The 21,834-nt window shown below is 42.7% G+C and overlaps 1 protein-coding gene across 1 annotated transcript in view; it reads right to left on the bottom strand.

The window, feature by feature from the left end:
- Window positions 1-21,834, bottom strand: part of LOC123991123 (ribonuclease 3-like) — a 138,823-nt gene that overhangs the window by 14,710 nt on the left and 102,279 nt on the right. Inside the window, 4 exon segments of the mRNA XM_046292350.1 lie at window positions 8,688-8,734; window positions 10,034-10,126; window positions 16,358-16,461; window positions 18,568-18,650. Coding sequence (XP_046148306.1) covers window positions 8,688-8,734; window positions 10,034-10,126; window positions 16,358-16,461; window positions 18,568-18,650 — 327 coding nt within the window.

Here is a 21,834-nt window from a genome sequence, read left to right as displayed (position 1 = left end):
GGGGAGAAAATGTGTGCATGCACTGAGATTGGTCGAGCAGTTGCTGCGTCACATTATGCGATCCCGTGACTGCGTGGGTTTGAATCCTGGCCCCACTGGTTAACACTACATTCTCTTTTAATTATCTGTCTCCTAGCTCATTCCTGTCCATCCCTTTCAATAAAAATGTTAAACTACAAAAAGCTGCGTTTTTTTATTCAATAAAGAAATAATTTTGGGGTAACAACTAAGCACCTTACTGTAATAGTTTTCAATTCAAAAGGTCAAAAATAAACAAATATGTAAAAGTATTTACACTCTGGCCTCTTCCAAATTTTGTTGTGTTACAGTCTGAATTTAAAATTGATTAAATGTTTTGTCATTGGCCTGCACATAATGTCAAAGTGGAATTATTATTTTTTACAAATGAATTAAAAACGAAAAGTTGAAATGTCTTGGGTCAATAAGTATTCAACCCCTTTGTTATGGCAAGCCTAAATAAGTACATTTTCTTAAATCACATAATATGATACGCTTTGTGTGCAATAATAGTGTTTAACAATATTTTTATGACTATGTACCCCACAAATACAATTAACTGTACAGTCCTAGTTTCAAACACAGATTCAACCACAAAGACCGGGGAGGTTTTCCAATGCCTCGCAAAGAAGGGCACCTGAGTATCCCTTTGAGCGTGGTGAAGTTATTAATTACACTTCGAATGGTGTATCAATACACCTGGTCACTACAAAGATACAGGAGTCCTTTTTAACTCAGTTGCCATAGAGCTGCTTAGGCATTTCACCATGAGGCCAAAGTTGACTTTAAAACATTTAAGAGTTGGATGGAACAACAACATTGTAGTTACTCCACAATACAAATATTCAAAAACATGCATTCTGACCAAAATAATACTGGGAAAAAATGTGACAAAGCAATACAAAGTGTTATATTTGGGGAAAATACAATACAACACAGTACTGAGTACCACTCGCCATATTTTATATTTCATACATCATGTTATGGGTATGCTTGTAATTATTGAGGACTGGGGAGTTTGTCTAGGATAATGAATGGAGCTTAGCACAGGCAAAATCCTAGAGGAAAACCTGGTTCAGTCTGCTTTCCACCAGACACTGGGTGATGAATTCCTGTTTCAGCAGGACAATAACCTAAAACACAAGGCCAAATCTACACTGGAGTTACTTACCAAGAAGACAGTGAATGTTCCTGGAGTGGCAGAGCTACAGTTTTGATTCAAATCTACCTAAACATTTATGGTAACCCCTGAAAAAGGATGGCTAACAATGGTTAACAAAACATTTGACAGAGCTTGAAGAATTTTGAAAAAAAAAAAAAAAAATGATTGGTAAATATTGCACAATCCTGGTGTGGAATGCTCTTAGAGACTTACCCAGAAAGACTCACATCTACAATCGCTGCTATAAGGTGCTTCTACTAAGTATTGACTCAGGGGTATGCATTCTTATGTAAATGAGATATTTCTCCATATCATTTTCAATACATTTGCACACATTTCTAATAACATGTTTTCACTTCGTCATTATGGAGTACCCTGTGTAGATGGGTGAGAAAATACATTTAATCCATTATGAATTCAGGCTATAACAATGTGGAATAAATCAAGGGGTATGAACACTTTGAAGGCACTGTAGATTTGTACAATATCGTTTATAACAATATTTTGATAAATAGCTAAATAAATGGAAAAATTGTACAAATTGGACTACTTTATCTGTTTTGTCGAGCATTAAACCAACAGAACAAAGAATGCCAATTTAAAATCACATAGAATTCATTTGTTGCACTTCTATTGTCATGCACTTATTTAAAAAACATACTTAAAACTTTTGTTATTCAGAAACATACCGTCACAAATAAGAATATTATGATGTTGATATTATTGATATTGTGATGTGACAGCCCTCCTGGCCACTATCAGGAAATAACACAGATCCAACGTCTTCGCACCTTTCCAATTTTACAGTTTTATCAGCTGCTGTACAATATGATACAATCATATCAGGAAAAACTGGATTTTGACTGCACTGGGCCATTAAACACATTCCATGTCTCAGTCATACTGTAGTGAGAGCCTCGCTCGCTCTCTCAGCAAGTAGCTAGCTTTATTGGGAAAGGGGGGGAAAAAACAGTCCAACGCAGCCCCAGGTTACAACCGAAATGGCACCCTACTATTCCCTAGTGTCTTCAGAAAGTATGTTAACTTTCCCCCCCATTTTGTTGTTACAAAAAGTGGGATTCAAATGGATTTAATTGTAATTTGTTAAGAATCTACACAAAATACTTTAAAAGTCAAAGTGGAAGAAAAAATATTTTGATTAGATAAGTATTCAACCCCGTGAGTTCACCTTTGGCAGCAATTACAGTTGTCTCTATGAGAGTCTCTATGAGCTTTGCACACCTGGATTGTACAGCACTGGCATATTATTCTTTCAAACATTCTTTAAGCTCGATCAAGTTATTGATCATTGCTAGACAGCCATTTTCAAGTCTTGCCATAGATTATCAAGCCAATTTAAGTCAAAACTGTAACTAGGCCACTCAGGAACATTCAATATCCTCTTGGTAAGTAACTCCAGTGTATATTTGGCAATGTGTTTTAGGATATTGTCCTGCTGAAACGTGATTGTGTCTCCCAGTGTCTGATGGAAAGCAGACCAGGTTTTGCTCTAGGATTTTGCCTGTGCTTAGCTCTATTCAGTTACTTTTTAAATAAAATAACTCCCTAGTAATTGCAGATGACAAGCATACCTATAACATGATGTAGCCACCACGCTTGAAAATATGATGAGTGGTACTCAGTGATGTGTTGGATTTTCCCCAAACATAACGTTTTGCAATCAAAACATAACGTTATTTATTTTCCACATTTTTGCAGTTTTACTTTAGAGCCTTATTGCATACAGGTGCATGTTTTGGAATATTTTTCATTCAGTACATGCTTCCTTTTCACTCTGTCAATTAGGTTAGTATTGTGGAGTAAGTAAACATTGTTGATCCATCCCCAGTCTCCTATCACAGCCATTCAATTCTGAAACTGTTTTATAGTCACCACTGGCCTCATGGTGAAATCCTTGAGTGGTTTCCTTCCTTATCTTTGCAGTGACTGGGTTTATTGATACATCATCGAAAGTGTAATTAATAACATCACCAGGCTCAAAGGGATATTTAATGTCTGCTTTTTAATTTCACCCATCCACCAATACGTGCCCTTCTTTGCAAGGCATAGGAAAACCTCCCTGGTCTTAGTGGTTGAATCTGTGTTTGAAATTCACTGCTCGACTGAGGGACCTTACAGACAATCGTGTGAGGTACTGAGACGAGGTAGTCATTAAAAAATCATTTAAAACCCTATTATTGCACACAGAGTGAGTCCATGCAACTTTATGGGCTCCCGAGTGGCACAGCAGTCTAAGGCACCACATCTCAGTGCTAGAGGCGTCACTAGAGACACACTGGTACGAATCCAGGCTGTATCATGTATTTTGGGCGGCAGGTAGCCTAGTGGTTAGAGGGTTGGACTAGTAAACGTAAGGTTGCTAGATCGAATCCCTAACTTGACATGGTAAAACTATGTATTTTTTCCCCTGAACAAGGCAGTTAAACCCAATGTTCCTAGGCAGTCATTGTAAATTAGAATTTGTTCTTAACTGACTTGCCTAGTTAAATAAAGGTTAAATAAAAAAATCACAACCGGCCATGATTGGGAGTCCCATTGGGCAGCACACAATTGGCCCAGCGTCGTCTGGGTCTGGCCGGTGTAGGCGTTCATTGTAAATAAGAATAAGTTAACTGACTTGCCTAGTTAAATAAAGGTTAAATGTAAAAAACAAAATGTGACTTGTTAAACACATTTTCACTCCTGAACTTATTTAGGCTTGCCTTAACAAAGGGGTTGAATAGTTATTGACTCAAGACATTTTACACATTTTAATTAACATGTAAAAAAAAATACAAACCATAATTCCATTTTGACATTACGGGATATTGTGTGTAGGCTAGCATCAAAACATTTACATTTAATCCATTTTAAATTAAGGCTGTGACAACAAAATGCAGGAAAAGTCAAAGGGAGTGAATACTTTCTGAAGGCACTGAACGGCATAGGGTGCCATTTGGGATGCAGACCTGGACAGTTTGTAATGTCTGATGGAGAGAGAGGAAGAGGCTTTGCAGGGAGAGATGATTTTAAATGAACTGACCTTTTCAGGAGGTATCGCTAAACTAGTCACATGAAACGGCAATTTATGAGGAGGGAAATGTTCATTTACTAGTAATGAGCATCTATCAATCACTATGACAGGGGCATTACACAGGGGAGAGAGAATGGAGGGAATTAAGAATTGGAGGAGAGGGGGGATTGAGAGAGGGAGAGAGAGCATGTCTTCTCTACGCCTCCAGATAAGGAGGGAAGGTGGGGCTGTTAAAAAAACAAACACCCTAAGACACTAATGTTTCGTAAAAGCGAGGGTTTGAATGCCCAAACAGTATCAATCACAGGACGCTAGGGGACTCATTTGCAGGCCGAAACCAAATAAAATCTTTGACCTTAGTGACCTTCGCAACTTCGCCTGCTTCCTCCGTACTCCAGCAAGGCTGGCTTCACCCAGCTACACGCTAATTAGGTCAGGTGAAGAGGAACAAATTATACTGTTGATTAATGTGTTACTGGTCCGCACACACCTAACTCTCAATGTATTCAAACTAATGCATTACACATGCACATAGATGTGCAGAGTTTCGGAGGAGGTGATTGGTGTATGGGGATGATGATGATGGGGATTTCTTTCATATCAGGTTCTGAGAGCCTATAATTGTGTTCTACCTGGCAGTGAATGAGGCAACGCAAATGAGCACCACACCTCACTTTTGATCTGAAATCACCATCACCCACTAACTAATGTATCATTTTTGCAGATTGAAAGTGTTAGAGCTAGAATTGTATCAATATTTATCTTTAAAAATTGCTATGACATAGCCAAAGAATATAAAATACAACTTTGGATTTCACCCCCGCATCATAATCGAATGGTTTAGACCAGTGGTCAAAAAGATCATATCCTTAGTCAAGATCTACAGCTCAGATTATTTTTAAACATATACATATATATTTCTTACATTAACCTAATCAAAACAGTTCTGTAGGAATGAGGTTTGTGCAGAAGGCCTAATTCATTATCACAGCATGTTGGCTATATTCCTGGCCTGCCAATATTGCTCCTCAGACAATATTATATTTCAAAACTCGAGCTTTGATAACAAAATAGCTCAGTTTGTGTAGCACTTGCGAGGCATAGCTGAGCATAAATAATTTGCAAGTAATTATCTGTATTATTTTACTGGACTGATGGTACCTGCATCTGGTGGTCATGACGCATTCAAGACAACCGTTTACTCAAAAATGGAAAAAAAGAAAAGAGGTCAAATCATGACGTCAGTGATCTTCAAGTCGGAAAGTCGGAGCTCTATCTAGAAAGATGCCTGAACTTCTGACTTGGAGTTCCGATTTGGATGACCATTGAAAAAAAATGTCCCAATTTTATCGAAGTTGTCTTGAACGCACTGAAGTCGGAAGTCAGAGATTTCCGAGTTCCGAAAAAAACGTCTCAGAGGAGGGAGGGAGAAAGCGGCAGAGGGTCCGCCTCTCACGGTCCCTGCTCTCTCCTTCCTTTCCTCCGGTGAGACTGACCACCGGACACAGTCTTCCCCCTGATGGCGAAACTTAAGACGCACCGCATCTGCTTCATGCACAAATTCATGTTGTTCCTATGACCAGAGAAAGTTAAATATTCTTCGATATTAAAATAGACAACGCTTATCTTGCGTTGACCATGAAGTGCGGGTAGCAAAAGTAATTGAAGTGCTATTTTCCTGTATTTCTAAAAATGACCACATACAGTGGCGTCGGAAATTATTCAGACCCCTTGCCTTTTTCCACATTTTGATAGGTTACAGCTTTATTCTAAAATTGATTAAATGCTTTTTTTTCTTTCACAATCTACACACAATATCCCATAATGACAAAGCAAAAACTAGTTTAGAAATGTTATCTAATTAATAAAAAAATAAAAATTACATTTACATAAGTATTCAGACCTGTTAATCAGTACTTTGTTTAAGCACCTTTGGCAGCGATTACAGCCTCAGGGTTCAATTCTCGGGCCGACTCTTTTCTCTGTATATATCAATGATGTTACTCTTGCTGCGGGCGATTCCATGATCCACCTCTATGCAAACGACACCATTCTGTATACTTTCGGCCCGTCCTTGGACACTAAAATCAAATCTAGAGTCAGCTTTCTATTCCGCAACAAAGCCTCCTTCACTCACTCCGCCAAACTTACCCTAGTAAAACTGACTATCCTACCGATCCTCGACTTCAGTGATGTCATCTACAAAATGGCTTCCAATACTCTACTCAGCAAACTGGATGCAGTTTATCACAGTGCCATCCGTTTTGTTACTAAAGCACCTTATACCACCCATCACTGCGACCTGTATGCTCTAGTCGGCTGGCCCTCGCTACATATTCGTCGCCAGACCCACTGGCTCCAGGTCATCTACAAGTCCATGCTAGGTAAAGCTCCGCCTTATCTCAGTTCACTGGTCACGATGGCAACACCCACCCGTAGCATGCGCTCCAGCAGGTGTATCTCACTGATCATCCTAAAGCCAACACCTCATTTGGCTGCCTTTCGTTCCAGTTCTCTCCTGCCTGTGACTGGAACGAATTGCAAAAATCGCTGAAGTTGGAGACTTTTATCTCCCTCACCAACTTCAAACATCTGCTATCTGAGCAGCTAAATGATCACTGCAGCTGTACATAGTCTATCGGTAAATAGTCTATCGGTAAATAGCCCACCCAATTTTACCTACCTACCAGCTCTAGGAAGAGTCTTGGTGGTTCCAATTTCTTGGTGGTTCCATTCTTCCATTTAAGAATGATGGAGGCCACCATGTTCTTGGGGACCTTTAATACTGCAGAAATGTTTCCAGATCTGTCCCTCGACATAATCCTCTCGCGGAGCTCTACGGACAATTCCTTCGACCTCATGGCTTCGTTTTTGCTAGGACATGCACATGCACTGTCAACCGTGGGACCTTACATAGACAGGTGTGTGCCTTTCCAAATCATGTCCAATCAATTGAATTTACCACAGGTGGACTCCAATCTAGTTTTAGAAACATCTCAAGGATGATCAATGGACACAGGTGCAGCTGTGCTCAATTTCGTCTCATAGGAAAGGGACTGAATACTTACGTAAATAAGGTATGCGGAAGACATTTCAGTTGAACAACTTTCCCTATTTGGTTTTTATATTTTTAATACATTTGCAAACATTTTTATCAACCCGTTTTCACTTTGTCAATGTGGGGTATTGTGTAGATTGATGTTTTTTTTTATTTAATCCATTTCAGAATAAGTCAAGAGGTCTGAAACTGATTGTTTCAAGGAAAACTACCAAAACTATTTGTGATGGTGAACCTGAACAATCTAATTCAAATATACTGTAAGCCCTGATCCAGTAAAACACAATTGTAAACGGCACATTTGATTAAAAAAATTAACTCGGAAATTACATTGGTTATCACTCAAGTAATAAAGTCAAATATTGCGCAAGTCATTTTACAATCTTTTGAAAGCTGAAAATCACACGCAGACATGCCAGATCAGGAATAGGCTTACCTCTCGTTTGTCAGTGAGCGAAGAAACGCGTAGTGCGCAATTTGTCTAGGCTACTGATATTGCATGGGGTTGAATGGCATGCAAAAAAACAAGTAGATCAATGACTGTCAACATAATTACATGCTTAGTCCGACACTAAAGGAGAGTTGTCAGACTGCATAGTTGTCACAAAAGATGAGGTATTTTCAGAAGATAGAAAGAAAGCAATTTGAGTAAAACATTTTAGTGAACCAGCGATTCGTAACATTTGAATGGATTTTCTGACCGAATCATGCTACATTTGGAACAGTTTGGGGTCCCGCAGACCGATGCACTCATATCTTAAACATTTAAACCAGCAACCGATGCATATTGGCGAATTGTTACATAGGGATCTAAATAGTCTGCTTACCAAATGGAACCCTATGCCCTAAGATGCAAGTCACAGCACTACACAGCTCAAGAACCGGGATCATATTAGACACAAGTCTCACACATAGACCAAGGCCTATTCTCATTTTGTCCCTTTTGTTTTAAATACACCAAACAGAGACTTCAACAAGGTCCTCCAAGGCTATTAGCATTGCAGAGGGCCCTTAGCTGGTGTTAGCTTAGCATCCTTGGCCCATAATGCAGGCTGGGCCACATGCTAGCTGTGTTCTGGACTTTCTCTTCAAACAGGCTAATGCTCCGTATCCAGCAGCCAACCGACTGGACAGGGCAGTGACCACCGCTCTCCAAAGCTCTTTGGCAGCCATTTCGTAATTTAAAAGACACCAAAGCAGGGTATGTGTTATTTGTGAAAGGCTTAAACACATCGAGGTGGTTCGAACCTCTTCAAATGACTGGACAGGCCACTACACTTTGGCAGTCATTTTGAAAAATATTTGAAAAGACAAAGCAAATATTGAACAAAAGAACCAAAGCAGGGTCCTACAGTATGTGAAGGGCTTAAACATATTACACTTAGTGGTGGTTACAACTTCTTCAAACTACTCACATTTCTCGAGTGCGTCCATAGCAGCTCCCATCTCCGCCTGTTGGATACTGGATTGAAAAGGAGAAGGGAAAAAAAAAGGAGAAAAAAAAGAGAGAAAGACGGACAAGAAAGAAAAGGTATTTAGCATATTCAAAACATCCCTTTCAAATGCTGTAGTCTGAGAGCATGCCAATGACAGAGGATTATATAAAAATGTTTTTTCCCAAAGCCTCCCAGGTAGCTAGCACCATGCATACATCTCACAGAGGTAGCTAAGCCTTTGGGCCAGGCGCTCTCTCAGCATGTACACTGTTTACTGTATTGCTCTCTGTAAATATTATATTATGTGATCATAGGCAAGTGGCAGGGGGGGTAACGGGGCTTACGTTTAGTAAATATAAAACAGTAAGCTGGGTAGAGATACTATGGAGGGGACAAAGTTATCGCCAGCTTAGAGGCAGAGAGCGCTCTTTCAAGAGGGCCATGAGAGGGATTTTCAATGCAGAGGGGTGAGAGATGTTTGATGGATTTTGTATTATTCTTAAGCTGAGTAGAATAGTTTTATCTCCTCTCTGAAAGGGTCTTCCTTCACGCAGCGATTCACATTTTCTTTACCCTACGGTTCTTTATAAAAGCCTCCCCATCCTTTCCCCCCGTCTCTCTGAAGAAAAACATCACAGGTAGAACCAAACAAAACCCTAGCTAGCCCTGGAGAAAATCTGTCTCAAATGGCACCCTATTCCCTTCATAGTGCATTAGTTTTGAACAAAAGGGAACAGGGTGCACTATGAAGGGAACAGGTTGCCTATTGTGCCGCAGCCTAAGGCACACTGTGTGCGGACTCTTCTTTTGTCACAGAGCTTTTCTCCAGCCATCCCAGCTAGCCCTAGCTCTAGTCCAGGGCGTTAGTGAAGGCATGCTCAGCGTTAGCAAACCGCATTAATGTCCTGGACCAGAGCTAAGCTAGCTCTGGAGAGAGAGACACTGTGTGCGGTCTCTCGCTCTCACGGGGCATTTCCCCTCCTCAAAATGATGTTTCTATAATACCATTTATGTCAATTCAATAATGAATCGATTCATTTTCATTCCGCATAAAGTCCCTCCCAATAGAACAGCCACAGAGCTTAATTGCTATAATAAACACCATCAATAAAACATGGCCATTATTTCTCGAGCCCATTAGCCGTGCATTGAGCAGAGCGGTGCACACTGTAGACTGTATCCTGGATGTCACTCTATTCCCTGTGTAGTGCACTACTTTTGACCAAGAACCAATGGGCCTCTGGTCAAAAATCAGTGCACTATATAGGGACTAAGGTGCCATTTGGGACACATGCTAACTCGGTCTAATGGGTGGGTCTACGTACCTTGGGCCCTTGCCACAGCCTATCCTCTCTCCTTTGAAGTACACAGCCACAGTGTAGGTTCGCGCGTGAGACGGCCCCACTGTCTGCAGGGTCCTGCAGCAAACGGATGAAAAGGAGAGTGGGGATGAGCGACGGAGGAGAGGGAAAAAAGGAGCAAGAGAGAAATAAGGACAGACATGAGAAAGCTCAAGGACACTCAATGTTGGTATCGTCCTTCTGGAAAAGAACAAGAAAACAAACATTTTCATTTGGAGCTAATATAATTCATCTCCAGAGAGAGAGGAAAAAGGGAGAGAGGAAAATACAGGAGAATACTTTGATTCGCCTGGGCGTGGTTTGACAGTGTACAGAAGCCATCTGAGGGACAGTTAAACAATAAAAAGGCCCCCGCATCATCTCTGGACGGTTACAATATGTGTGTTCTTCTGCTACAAAGAAAAGAAAATAGAATAAAGTAGTAAAAGAATGATAATGCTCTCTGACAGTCCCCACCAGGCTTTGGTGTTATGTGGAAATACATGAGCCACCAGCAAACTCCGGGAGAAAGTCCTGGAAAACGATATCACATTCAAATCATATGAAACATTTAAAAATATATTAGACATCACCATTTTTAGTTAGATATCAGCAGGGAGAAGGGAGTACAAGTAAACAACACTTGTAGATGTCTAAAATGTTAACATTAGCATAAACCACACACCGACACCCTAAATTATTAACAAACAATTTACTTATTTCAGGGGTGCTATTAATTTTTAATGCAATGTGGTCACTTACGGCATTTCATCAATAATTCAATCATATTTCTCACTTACAAATGAAGAAGCCTGTGGCATGTTCCGAAACAAATACTAACGGTTCTTCAGCCCTGCTGAATTCTGAAACAAACCTCGACAGGGAAAACTGTCACTTGGAATTAGAATCTCTCTGAAAGCGGCAGAAACCAGAGAAATGGGGATATGAGGAAGCATTAGTCAGCTGTCACATCCAAGCAGGTCACACATTCAGTACAGTACAGACAGGCATAATATGTATGTTTGTATTGATTTTATGGTCCTTTAATAGTGGTTTATTTGCAGCAAATCGACCATGAAGGCCTGACTCACGCAGTCTCTTCTGAACAGTTGAGATGTGTCTGTTACTTGAACTCTGTGAAGCATTTATTTGGCTTCAATCTGTGGTGCAGGTAACTCTAATGAATTTATCCTCTGCAGCTGAGGTAATGCTGGGTCTTCCTTTCTTCTGGCGGTCCTCATGAGAGCCAGTTTCATCATAGCTCTTGGTTTTTGCAACTGCAATTGAAGAAACTTTCAAAGTTCTTGACATTTTCCGGATTCACTGACCTTCACATCTTAAAGTAATGATGGACTGCTGTTTTTCTTTGCTTATTTGACCTCTTCCTGCCATAATATGGACTTGGTCTTTTACCAAATAGAGGTATCTTCTGTATACCAGCCTTAACTTGTCACAACACAACTTATTAGCTCAAACGCATTCAGGAAAACAAATTCCACAAATGAACTTTTAACAAGGCACACCTGTTCATTGAAATGCATTCCAGTGCATTCCACCTCATGAAGCTGGTTGAGAGAATGCTAATATTGAGCAAAGCTGTCATCACGGCAAAAGGTGGCTACTTTGAAGAATCTCAATATATGTTCATTTGTTTAACACTTTCTTGGTTACTACATGATTCCATATGTGTTATTTCATAGTTTTGATGTCTTCACTATTATTCTACAATGTAGAAATTTGTAAAAATTAAGAAAAACTCTGGAATGAGTAGGTATTCCCAGACTTTTGACTGGTACTGGAAATATATATAAACTCCTTTTTCAGGACCCTGTCTTTAGAAGATGATTTGTAAAAATCCAAATAACTTCACAGATCTTCATTGTAAAGGGGTTAAACACTGTTTCCCATGCTTGTTCAGTGAACCATAAACAATTAATGAACATGCACCAGTGGAACAGTTGTTAAGACACTAACAGCTTACAGACGGTAGGCAATTAAGGTCAGTTATGAAAACTTGGGACACTAGAGGCCTTTCTACTGACTAGGAACAAAAAAAAAAGAAGAAAGATGCCCAGGGTTCCTGCTCATCTGCGTGAATGTGCCTTAGGTATGCTGCAAGGAGGCATGATGACTGCAGATGTGGCAGGGCAATAAATTGCAATGTCCGTACTGTGAGACGCCTAAGACAGCGATACAGGGAGACAGGACGGACAGCCGATCGTCCTCGCAGTGGCAGACTACTTGTAGCAACACCTGCACAGGATCGATATATCCAAACATCACACCTGCGGGACAGGTACAGGATGGCAACAACAGCTGCCCGAGTTAAGAACGCACAATCCCTCCATCAGTGCTCAGACTGTCCGCAATAGGCTGAGAGAGGCTGGACTAAGGTCTTGTAGGCCTGTTGTAAGGCGGGTCCTCACCAGACGAGTTGCCATTTTGTCTCACCAGGGGAGATGGTCGGATTCGCGTTTATCGTTGAAGGAATAAGCGTTACACCGAGGCCTGTACTCTGGAGCGGGATCGATTTGGAGGTGGAGGGTCCGTGGTCTGGGGCGGTGTGCACAGCACACAGCATCATCGGACTGAGCTTGTTGTCATTGCAGGCAATCTCAACACTGTGCTTTACAGGGAAGACATCCTCCTCCCTCCTGTGGTACCCTTTCTGCAGGCTCATCCTGACATGACAATGCCACCAGCCATACTGCTCGTTCTGTGCATGATTTCCTGCAAGACAGGTATGTCAGTGTCCTGCCATGGCCAGTGAAGAGCCCGGATCTCAATACCATTGAGCACAACTGGGACCTGTTGGATCAGAGGGTGAGGACTAGGGCCATTCCCCCGAGAAATGTCCAGGAACTTGCAGGTGCCGTGGTGGAAGAGTGGGGTAACATCTCACAGCAAGAACTGGCAAATCTGGTGCAGTCCATGAGGAGGAGATGCACTGCAGTACTTAATGCAGCTGGTGGCCACACCAGATACTGACTGTTACTTTGATTTTGACCCCCCCTTTGTTTAGGGACACATTATTCCATTTCTGTTAGTCGCATGTATGTGGAACTTTTATGTTTGTCTCAGTTGTTGAATCTTGTCATGTTCATACAAGTATTTACACATGTTAAGTTTGCTGAAAATAAACACAGTTGACAGTGAGAGTTTATATCCACACTATGAGGTTGGAATAATACTGTGAAAATCTGAAAATTATGATAATACCCTATTATAGTAAGCGCTGGTTGAAAAGAGCACCTGGAATTTGTCTGTTTGGTGGGGGTGGAGTTTTGGCATGTCTGGGTCTGGGGCATGCCACCATGCGAGCACATTTTTTGAGAGGCCCCCTCACGCCTCCAGATAGCATCATGAACACGTCATGAGGCATGGCAAAATGTATAGAATTACAGTAAATTAGCTTTAAAAAATAAACATTTTCTCACATCCTCATGGCAAAATGTGTGGAATTGATGGCAGCATTCGCGTGAAACTGAAAGCGCGAACCACTGCTTTTAATCAGGGCAAGGTGACCGGAAACATAACCAAATACAAACAGTGTAGCTATTCCCTCTGCAAGGCAATCAAACAAGCTAAGCGTCAGTATAGAGACAAAGTAGAATCTCAATTCAACGGCTCAGACACAAGAGGTATGTGGCAGGGTCTACAGTCAATCACGGATTACAAAAAGAAAACCAGCCCCGTCACGGACCAGGATGTCTTGCTCCCAGGCAGACTAAATAACTATTTTGCCCGCTTTGAGGACAATACAGTGCCACTGACACGGCCTGCAACCAAAACATGCAGCCTCTCCTTCACTGCAGCCGAGGTGAGTAAAACATTTAAACGTGTTAACCCTCGCAAGGCTGCAGGCCCAGACGGCATCCCCAGCCGCGCCCTCAGAGCATGCGCAGACCAGCTGGCTGGTGTGTTTACGGACATATTCAATCAATCCCTATCCCAGTCTGCTGTTCCCACGTGCTTCAAGAGGGCCACCATTGTTCCTGTTCCCAAGAAAGCTAAGGTAACTGAGCTAAACGACTACCGCCCCGTAGTACTCACTTCCGTCATCATGAAGTGCTTTGAGAGACTAGTCAAGGACCATATCACCTCCACCCTACCTGACACCCTAGACCCACTTCAATTTGCTTACTGCCCAAATAGGTCCACAGACGATGCAATCTCAACCACACTGCACACTGCCCTAACCCACCTGGACAAGAGGAATACCTACCTCATCATTAAGACCCTGGGTCTCGACCCCGCCCTGTGCAACTGGGTACTGGACTTCCTGACGGGCCGCCCCCAGGTGGTGAGTGTAGGCAACAACATCTCCACCCCGCTGATCCTCAACACTGGGGCCCCACAAGGGTGCGTTCTGAGCCCGCTCCTGTACTCCCTGTTCACCCACGACTGCGTGGCCACGCACGCCTCCAACTCAATCATCAAGTTTGCGGACGACACAACAGAGGTAGGCTTGATTACCAACAACGACGAGACGGCCTACAGGGAGGAGGTGAGGGTCCTCGGAGTGTGGTGTCAGGAAAATAACCTCACACTCAACGTCAACAAATCTAAGGAGATGATTGTGGACTTCAGGAAACAGCAGAGGGAACACCCCCCTATCCACATCGATGGAACAGTAGTGGAGAGGATAGCAAGTTTTAAGTTCCTCTGCATACACATCACAGACAAACTGAATTGGTCCACCCACACAGACAGCATCGTGAAGAAGGCGCCACAGCGCCTCTTCAACCTCAGGGGGCTGAAGAAATTTGGCTTGCCACCAAAAGCACTCACAAACTTCTACAGATGCACTATCGAGAGCATCCTGGCGGGCTGTATCACCGCCTGGTACGGCAACTGCTCCACCCACAACCGTAAGGCTCTCCAGAGGGTAGTGAGGTCTGCACAACGCATCACCGGGGGCAAACTACATGCCCTCCAGGACACCTACACCACCCGATGTCACAGGAAGACCATAAAGATCATCAAGGACAGCAACCACCCGAGCCACTGCCTGTTCACCCCGCTATCATCCAGAAGGCGAGGTCAGTACAGGTGCATCAAAGCTGGGACCGAGAGACTGAAAAACAGCTTCTATCTCAAGGCCATCAGACTGTTAAACAGCCACCACTAACATTGAGTGGCTGCTGCCAACACACTGACTCAACTCCAGCCACTTTAATAATGGGAATTGATGGGAAATGATGTAAAATATATCACTAGCCACTTTAAACAATGCTACCTAATATAATGTTTACATACCCTACATTATTAATCTCATATGTATAGGTATATACTGTATTCTATATCATCTTATGCATCTTTATGTAATACATGTATCACTAGCCACTTTAACTATGCCACTTTGTTTACATACTCATCTCATATGTATATACTGTACTCGATACCATCTACTGTATCTTGCCTATGCCGCTCTGTACCATCACTCATTCATATATCTTTATGTACATATTCTTTATCCCCTTACACTTGTTTGTATAAGACAGTAGTTTTGGAATTGTTAGATTACTTGTTGGTTATTACTGCATTGTCGGAACTAGAAGCACAAGCATTTCGCTACACTCGCATTAACATCTGCTAACCATGTGTATGTGACAAATAAAATTTGATTTGATTTGAATAATACTCATCACTGTAACCCTTCATTCAGTCTTAGAATGGGACTGTCCCTTGTTGCGTATATGTCTCTCTCAATGTAGCATGACATTTGCCATAAAACTGCACGTCTCTCTCTGCCCCATGGCAAAATGTGTAGAATTGCAATAAGTTTACCACCAATCTGCGTCCCAAATGGCACCCTATTCCCTATATAATGCTCTACCTTTGACCAGGGAACATACAGGCCCTGGTCAAAAGTAGTGCATTATATAGGGAATAGGGTGCCATTTCAGACACATCCCAAAGCCTGCTATCAGTTGCTTCCCATGAAATATTCAGACCTTTATTCAAATCAAATCTCTCAAGTTATCTTAACAAGAAAGTGAAGTATACACTGTGGTGAATTCCAAACAGTCTGGTCCTGTAACCCACACACACACGCAGTTGTCAGTTATCAGAGAGACATTTAGCCTAGTTCATTTCGCCTTGGAACTTGGGAAGCTGTCCGTCAAATGACACTCTTGTCCCTTGACCTTATGTCAAATAAGAGGTTTCTTTGGAAGTGGTGCTTTTTATCCCAACAACAAAGACCTTTACACAACACAGCACATTCACTATGCCTGTGTGTGGTTAATGTGTGTGTGGGGGGGGGGGGGCAGGAGAACAAGTTGTATGGAGGGAGCAATAGCTTACTTGTAGAGGGGTATGTCGGGCTCCTTGCCCTCCGTGCGCAGGGTCAGGCAGCACTGTTGGAGCTGGGATTTAGGATCGTTCCAATCCTGGTTTAGGATAAACTCCTGCAACACACACATCACAAATACTGTAGAGTAACAATTACAAACTCTACCTATATTCATCTCTCTTTCCCCTGCTTTCATTGCTTCCCTGACTCTTTCCTGCTTTCCACCTCTTATCCTACTCTCACTTTTTGTTCTTCTCTGGCGCTCTCTGCCTCTCCATCTCTGACTTTTCTCCCTCTGCAGTGGGCACAAATCACAGGCTACTTAAGACAAAAGCGTCTCCAGCCTGCTCCTAGCAGAGACAGAAATACAGAGCTCTCTCTCAGGGTCTGTCTGGGAGTCTCCCAGGTGTGCAGGCCTGATACATTCTCCAATCCAAAGGGACTTCTAAAAGCACTTCCATTAACTGGAAAGCAGCCCTGTTATAAAAAAGGGACACTTTGAATCTATAACTGTCTGTTCCTATTAATTTTCTACAAAGATGGGTTCGGCATGCCTTGTAGCCAATGCTCTCGCCTGCTCCCTCTTTGGTGTTACCTCTCCCTCTCTGGGGGGCATCCCTACCCCTCCTTCCTGCCTTCAGCAATAAGAGATTTGTACTGGCTGTTTTGATACCAAAACACATGCACATAAATTGCACAAATACATACACACAGGTGTACACACACGTACATCCTACAAGGACATAATGGTTCCATATAAGTCCTTTGACTTTCTTCCAGAAGATTCTATAAAGCAATAATAGCCTCTTAGAAACCAGAGCCCTATGTTCCAAATTGCTCTCTATTCCCTACATAGTGCATTACTTTAGGGAATAGTGGCCCCTATGGGGCCGGGAAAAATATAAGCACCCACCCACATTATCATATAGGGAATAGGGTGCCCTTTGGGACGAAGTCTGGAAGGCTATGTTAAGAGATGTGTTGGGCTTTTTCACAACTTTTTGGTGGAAGTGGAAATGAGGTGCTCTCTCTCTGTAGTCGCACACACACACACGGTTCAGATCCTCCATGGCCACCCACACTCCCAGGAGACCCACACAGACAGCAATTAGTACACCATTGTAGGCTGAGCCATCACCTTCACACAGTGTGCAGGATGTGTGTGAGTGTGTGAAGGAGGTAGCCATAGTGTGTGTGTGTGTGTGTGTGTGTGTGTGTGTGTGTGTGTGTGTGTGTGTGTGTGTGTGTGTGTGTGTGTGTGTGTGTGTGTGTGTGTGTGTGTGAAGCAGTAGTCTCTCTTGACCATTCTAACAGGAAGAAGCAGGTCCACCAAGCTATTCATCCTACAGACAGAATGTCTTCTCTAAAGGGAGGGAGGGAGGGAGAGGAGGGAGGAGGAGGGTGGCAGGTCCACCAACCTATTCATCTTACAGAGACTCACTTCTCTAAATCTCACCAATTTACTGATACGTCACACCCCCTGCCATCTAATACGAGAGGAGGCTTAACTGAGGTCTTTCTGAATGAACACCACACCCACCACCTGAAACACTTGAGAAACAACAGCTGTCTACACCAGTGGTGGTAGGGGATCAATATCTAAACAGTCAGTAACAACCCAATAAAGTAGCTAGCAAAGACCCAACCGGAACCGGCGCCCATTAAAGATGACTACAATAGGACTGTACAGCCATGCTAAGACCGCTGAGGAGTCGAGCACCACTTGAGTGCCGCTCGTCAATGCTCGTGCTATTAGTTTAGCCATTAGCTTCCGTCGCCTCCCCTCTCTACCGGTGGTACATAGAGAAGAGAAGAGTGGTCATTGATTGGCGAGTAAGTGGCCTCTCTCGCGGTCGTGGGGATGCTGGCTGTCGATGGGATCAGAGGAGAGTGAGTGCGACCTCACCTTCAAACATGCACGCCCTCAGACGCAGCAGGGGAGATTGCACACACACACACACACACACACACACACACACACACACACACACACTCACTCACTCACTCACTCACTCACTCACTCACTCACTCACTCACTCACTCACTCACTCACTCACTCACTCACTCACTCACTCACTCACTCACTCACTCACTCACTCACTCACTCACTCACTCACTCACTCACTCACTCACTCACTCACTCACTCACTCACTCACTCACTCACTCACTCACTCACTCACTCACTCACTCACTCACTCACTCACTCACTCACTCACTCACCTTCAGTCGAGGGAAGAAGCAGACGTTCATGAAGGTGTGAACGTACTCCAGATCCTTATCGATGTAGAGCGCCGCGATGAAAGCTGCCCGTGACAGAAGAGAAGAGGAAAGAACAATGAACGAGGGATGAAAGAGACATAACGGAAGGGATGAAAGGGAGAGTCGATGTTTAAGAAGTAACGTCGTACAAATATAAAAAATGCTTTGTGGTTAAGAACAACATTAACACGAGAGGAGAGGGGGGAGGTTATGGAATGGGTATACTAGAAGGGGGTTTATATATCGACTGAACGGAACCGGATGGACCATGATGGCTGGCTGCTGCCTATCTGGGCCCAAATATACATTTCAGGGTAGCAGTGCTGATCTAGGATCCGTTAAAAATATATATATTTTAGATCATAATGAATAAGGTTATATGGACAGATCCTAGATTGGCACTCCTACTCCGAGATGCTTTGTTGATGTTGGCCCTGGACTCAATAATAAAGGCTCCATACAAGTTGCACAGACATCAAAAGGAAATAGAACATAATAAATAACACACTAAATATAAAAATATGATCTTCCACCATAGTTAATGGAACCGTGCTGGAAAGGACCATTTAAAAAGATAATATTTCAGCCTGAGCAGTAAAGTTAGCAGTACCATAGTATAAAAAAGGGTAATATAACCTAGTCTGTCTACTGTCAGACTGTACAATAACAGCCTCTAGCTCTTAAACGATTTCAAAGTAATCTTTTTTAACAATTCAGTTTTCCCATCAAGAAAATAAGTGACCTGTAATTATGAATATAAGTGATACATTTTTATGCTGTTTTCGATGCAAATTTTAGTGATGTAAATTCTGCATTTCTTCAGTTTTTCTGTAAAGTGAGCAAGAATGAAAAAAGTATTGTGCAGAAGGCCCTTGTTCATTTTTGTGTCTCCTCCCAGTCCCTTCAGACTACACACCAGTCACCCCCCTTGTTCAGGTTGTCTAAACCATTTTTGGGTCTCCTCCCAGTCCCTTTAGACTATATCACCGCATTCTACTACACAGTGTTTTATTCTCACCTTACACACAAGAGAAGGCAGGCTGGAGTCAAAGTGAAGAGAGGAGGTAATAAGTAATATTTCAGATGCCGTGTAGAGAGAGGCTGTGTCCCAAATTGCACATTATTCCTTATATAGTGCACTACTTTTGACCAGGGCCCCCATGGGAATCGAACCCACAACCCTGGTGTTGCAAGTGCCATAATCTACCAACATAGCTAAACTGCAGTGTTTTCATTACTCAAGTGCACCTTGTGCTGGGGACCAAAAAAAGGCCACTCAAATGTGCAGCGGTCACACAACAATGCCACAGACGTCTCACGTTTTGAGGGAGCATGCAAATGGCATGCTGACTGCAGGAATATCCACCAAAGCTTTTGCTAGAGAATTAAGCCACCTTCAACATCGTTTTAGAGAATTTGGCAGTACATCCAAATGGCCTCACAACCACAGACCAGGTGTGATCAAGCTCGACCAATACCTCCACATCCGGCTTCTTCAGCTGCGGGATCGTCTGAGACCAGCCAACTGGACAGCTGATGAAACTGTGGGTTAGAACAACCTAAGCATTTCTGCACAAACGGACAGAAACGGTCTCAGGGAAGCTCATCGGTGTGCTCGTCTTCATCACAAGGGTCTTGACCGGACTGCAGTTCGGCGTCATGACTGACTTCAGTGGGCAAATGCTCACCTTCGATGGCTACTGGCATGGTGGAGAAGTGTGCTATTCACGGATGGTTTCAACTGTACCGGGCAGATGGCAGACGCAGATGTGTATGGCGCTGTGGGAGAGCGGATTGCTGATGTCAACCTCGTGAACAGAGTGCCCCAATGGTGGCTGTCGGGTTATGGTATGGCCAAGCATAAGCAATGGACAACAAACACATTTGCATTTTGAAAGCAGAGATACCGTGATGAGATCCTGAGGCCCATTGTCGTGCCATTCATCAGCTGCCATCACCTCATGTTTCAGCATGATAATGCACGGCCGCCATGAATTTCCTTCAATTGACTGATTGCCTTAAATGAACTGTAACTCAGTAAAACCTTTTAAATGGTTGCATGTTGCGTTTATATTTTTGTTCAGTCTAGCTAAATAGCATGACTGTTCATATGCTCAAGAGCAGCACTCAATTCAGCCCAAACCCCTCAAGCCAGCTGTCATCATCTCTGCTCTAGCATTTGAATAATATTTGAGGATGCAAATAATCTAGTGTGTGTGTGTGAGTTCTCCCTATATAATGTTGCCTTTGATGGATTTAAGACGCTCTCTCTGAGTGTTTCATGTTCACATCGTGTGTGTGTGTGTGTGTGTGTGTGTGTGTGTGTGTGTGTGTGTGTGTGTGTGTGTGTGTGTGTGTGTGTGTGTGTGTGTGTGTGTGTGTACAGTGCATGTCATCCTCTTGTGTCTTGGCCTTTGAAGAGCATCCAGTATGGTACACCTAGTCATGCTGCTGCCACTTGAGCCCACCCAATACCGCCCAACCCCTTAATGCTTAGGGCTGGTCTTAGGATTCGTCCCAAATTGTGACCTGCTAGCTACATAGTGCACTACTTTTGATCAGACACATATGAGCCCTGGTCAAAAGTAGTGCACTATGTAGGGAATATGGTGCCTTTTGGGACACAGTCTCAGCCTTGATGTCTGAAGACTGGAAGGACAAGTGAGTGGAGGGAGGGCTGTAGTAACATGTCTTTTCACTAGCCATGACACAGAGCCCTCACTCATTCATCAACCCTCCGGTCACCAAGCAAGCAGCAAAGGACTCAGAAGCCAAAGGACAAGGCCAGGTCCATGTACTCCCACAGGACAATTAAACATCTCTCACTGGCCTTTGGAAAGAGAAGATTCAAAACGCCAATAGTTCAGGGTTTAAAGACGTCAAGGAGAGATGAGAGGTCATGTAGCCTACGTACAAAAACATGCAAACGACAACTTTTAAAACCTCAAGGAGAGCATTGTAAACAAAGGGATACAACAGAATTACATATACAGAGCATTCGGAAAGTATTCAGGCCTCTTTTCCACATTTTGCTAAGATATAGCCTAATTCTAAAATGGATTAAATGCAAATCTACACACAATACCACATAATGACAAAGCAAAAAAAAGAAAAGAAAATAAATATATATTTTTAAAAAGTATTAAGAAGCTTTGCTATGAAACTCGAAATTGAGCTCAGGTGCATGGTGTCTCCATTGATCATCCTTGAAATGTTTCTAAAACTAGA

The sequence above is a fragment of the Oncorhynchus gorbuscha genome, linkage group LG12 (genome assembly GCF_021184085.1).
Source record: "Oncorhynchus gorbuscha isolate QuinsamMale2020 ecotype Even-year linkage group LG12, OgorEven_v1.0, whole genome shotgun sequence".
Lineage (NCBI taxonomy): Eukaryota > Metazoa > Chordata > Actinopteri > Salmoniformes > Salmonidae > Oncorhynchus > Oncorhynchus gorbuscha.
The sequence above is the reverse complement of the archived record's forward strand: the minus strand, read 5'-3'. Positions and strand labels throughout refer to the sequence as shown.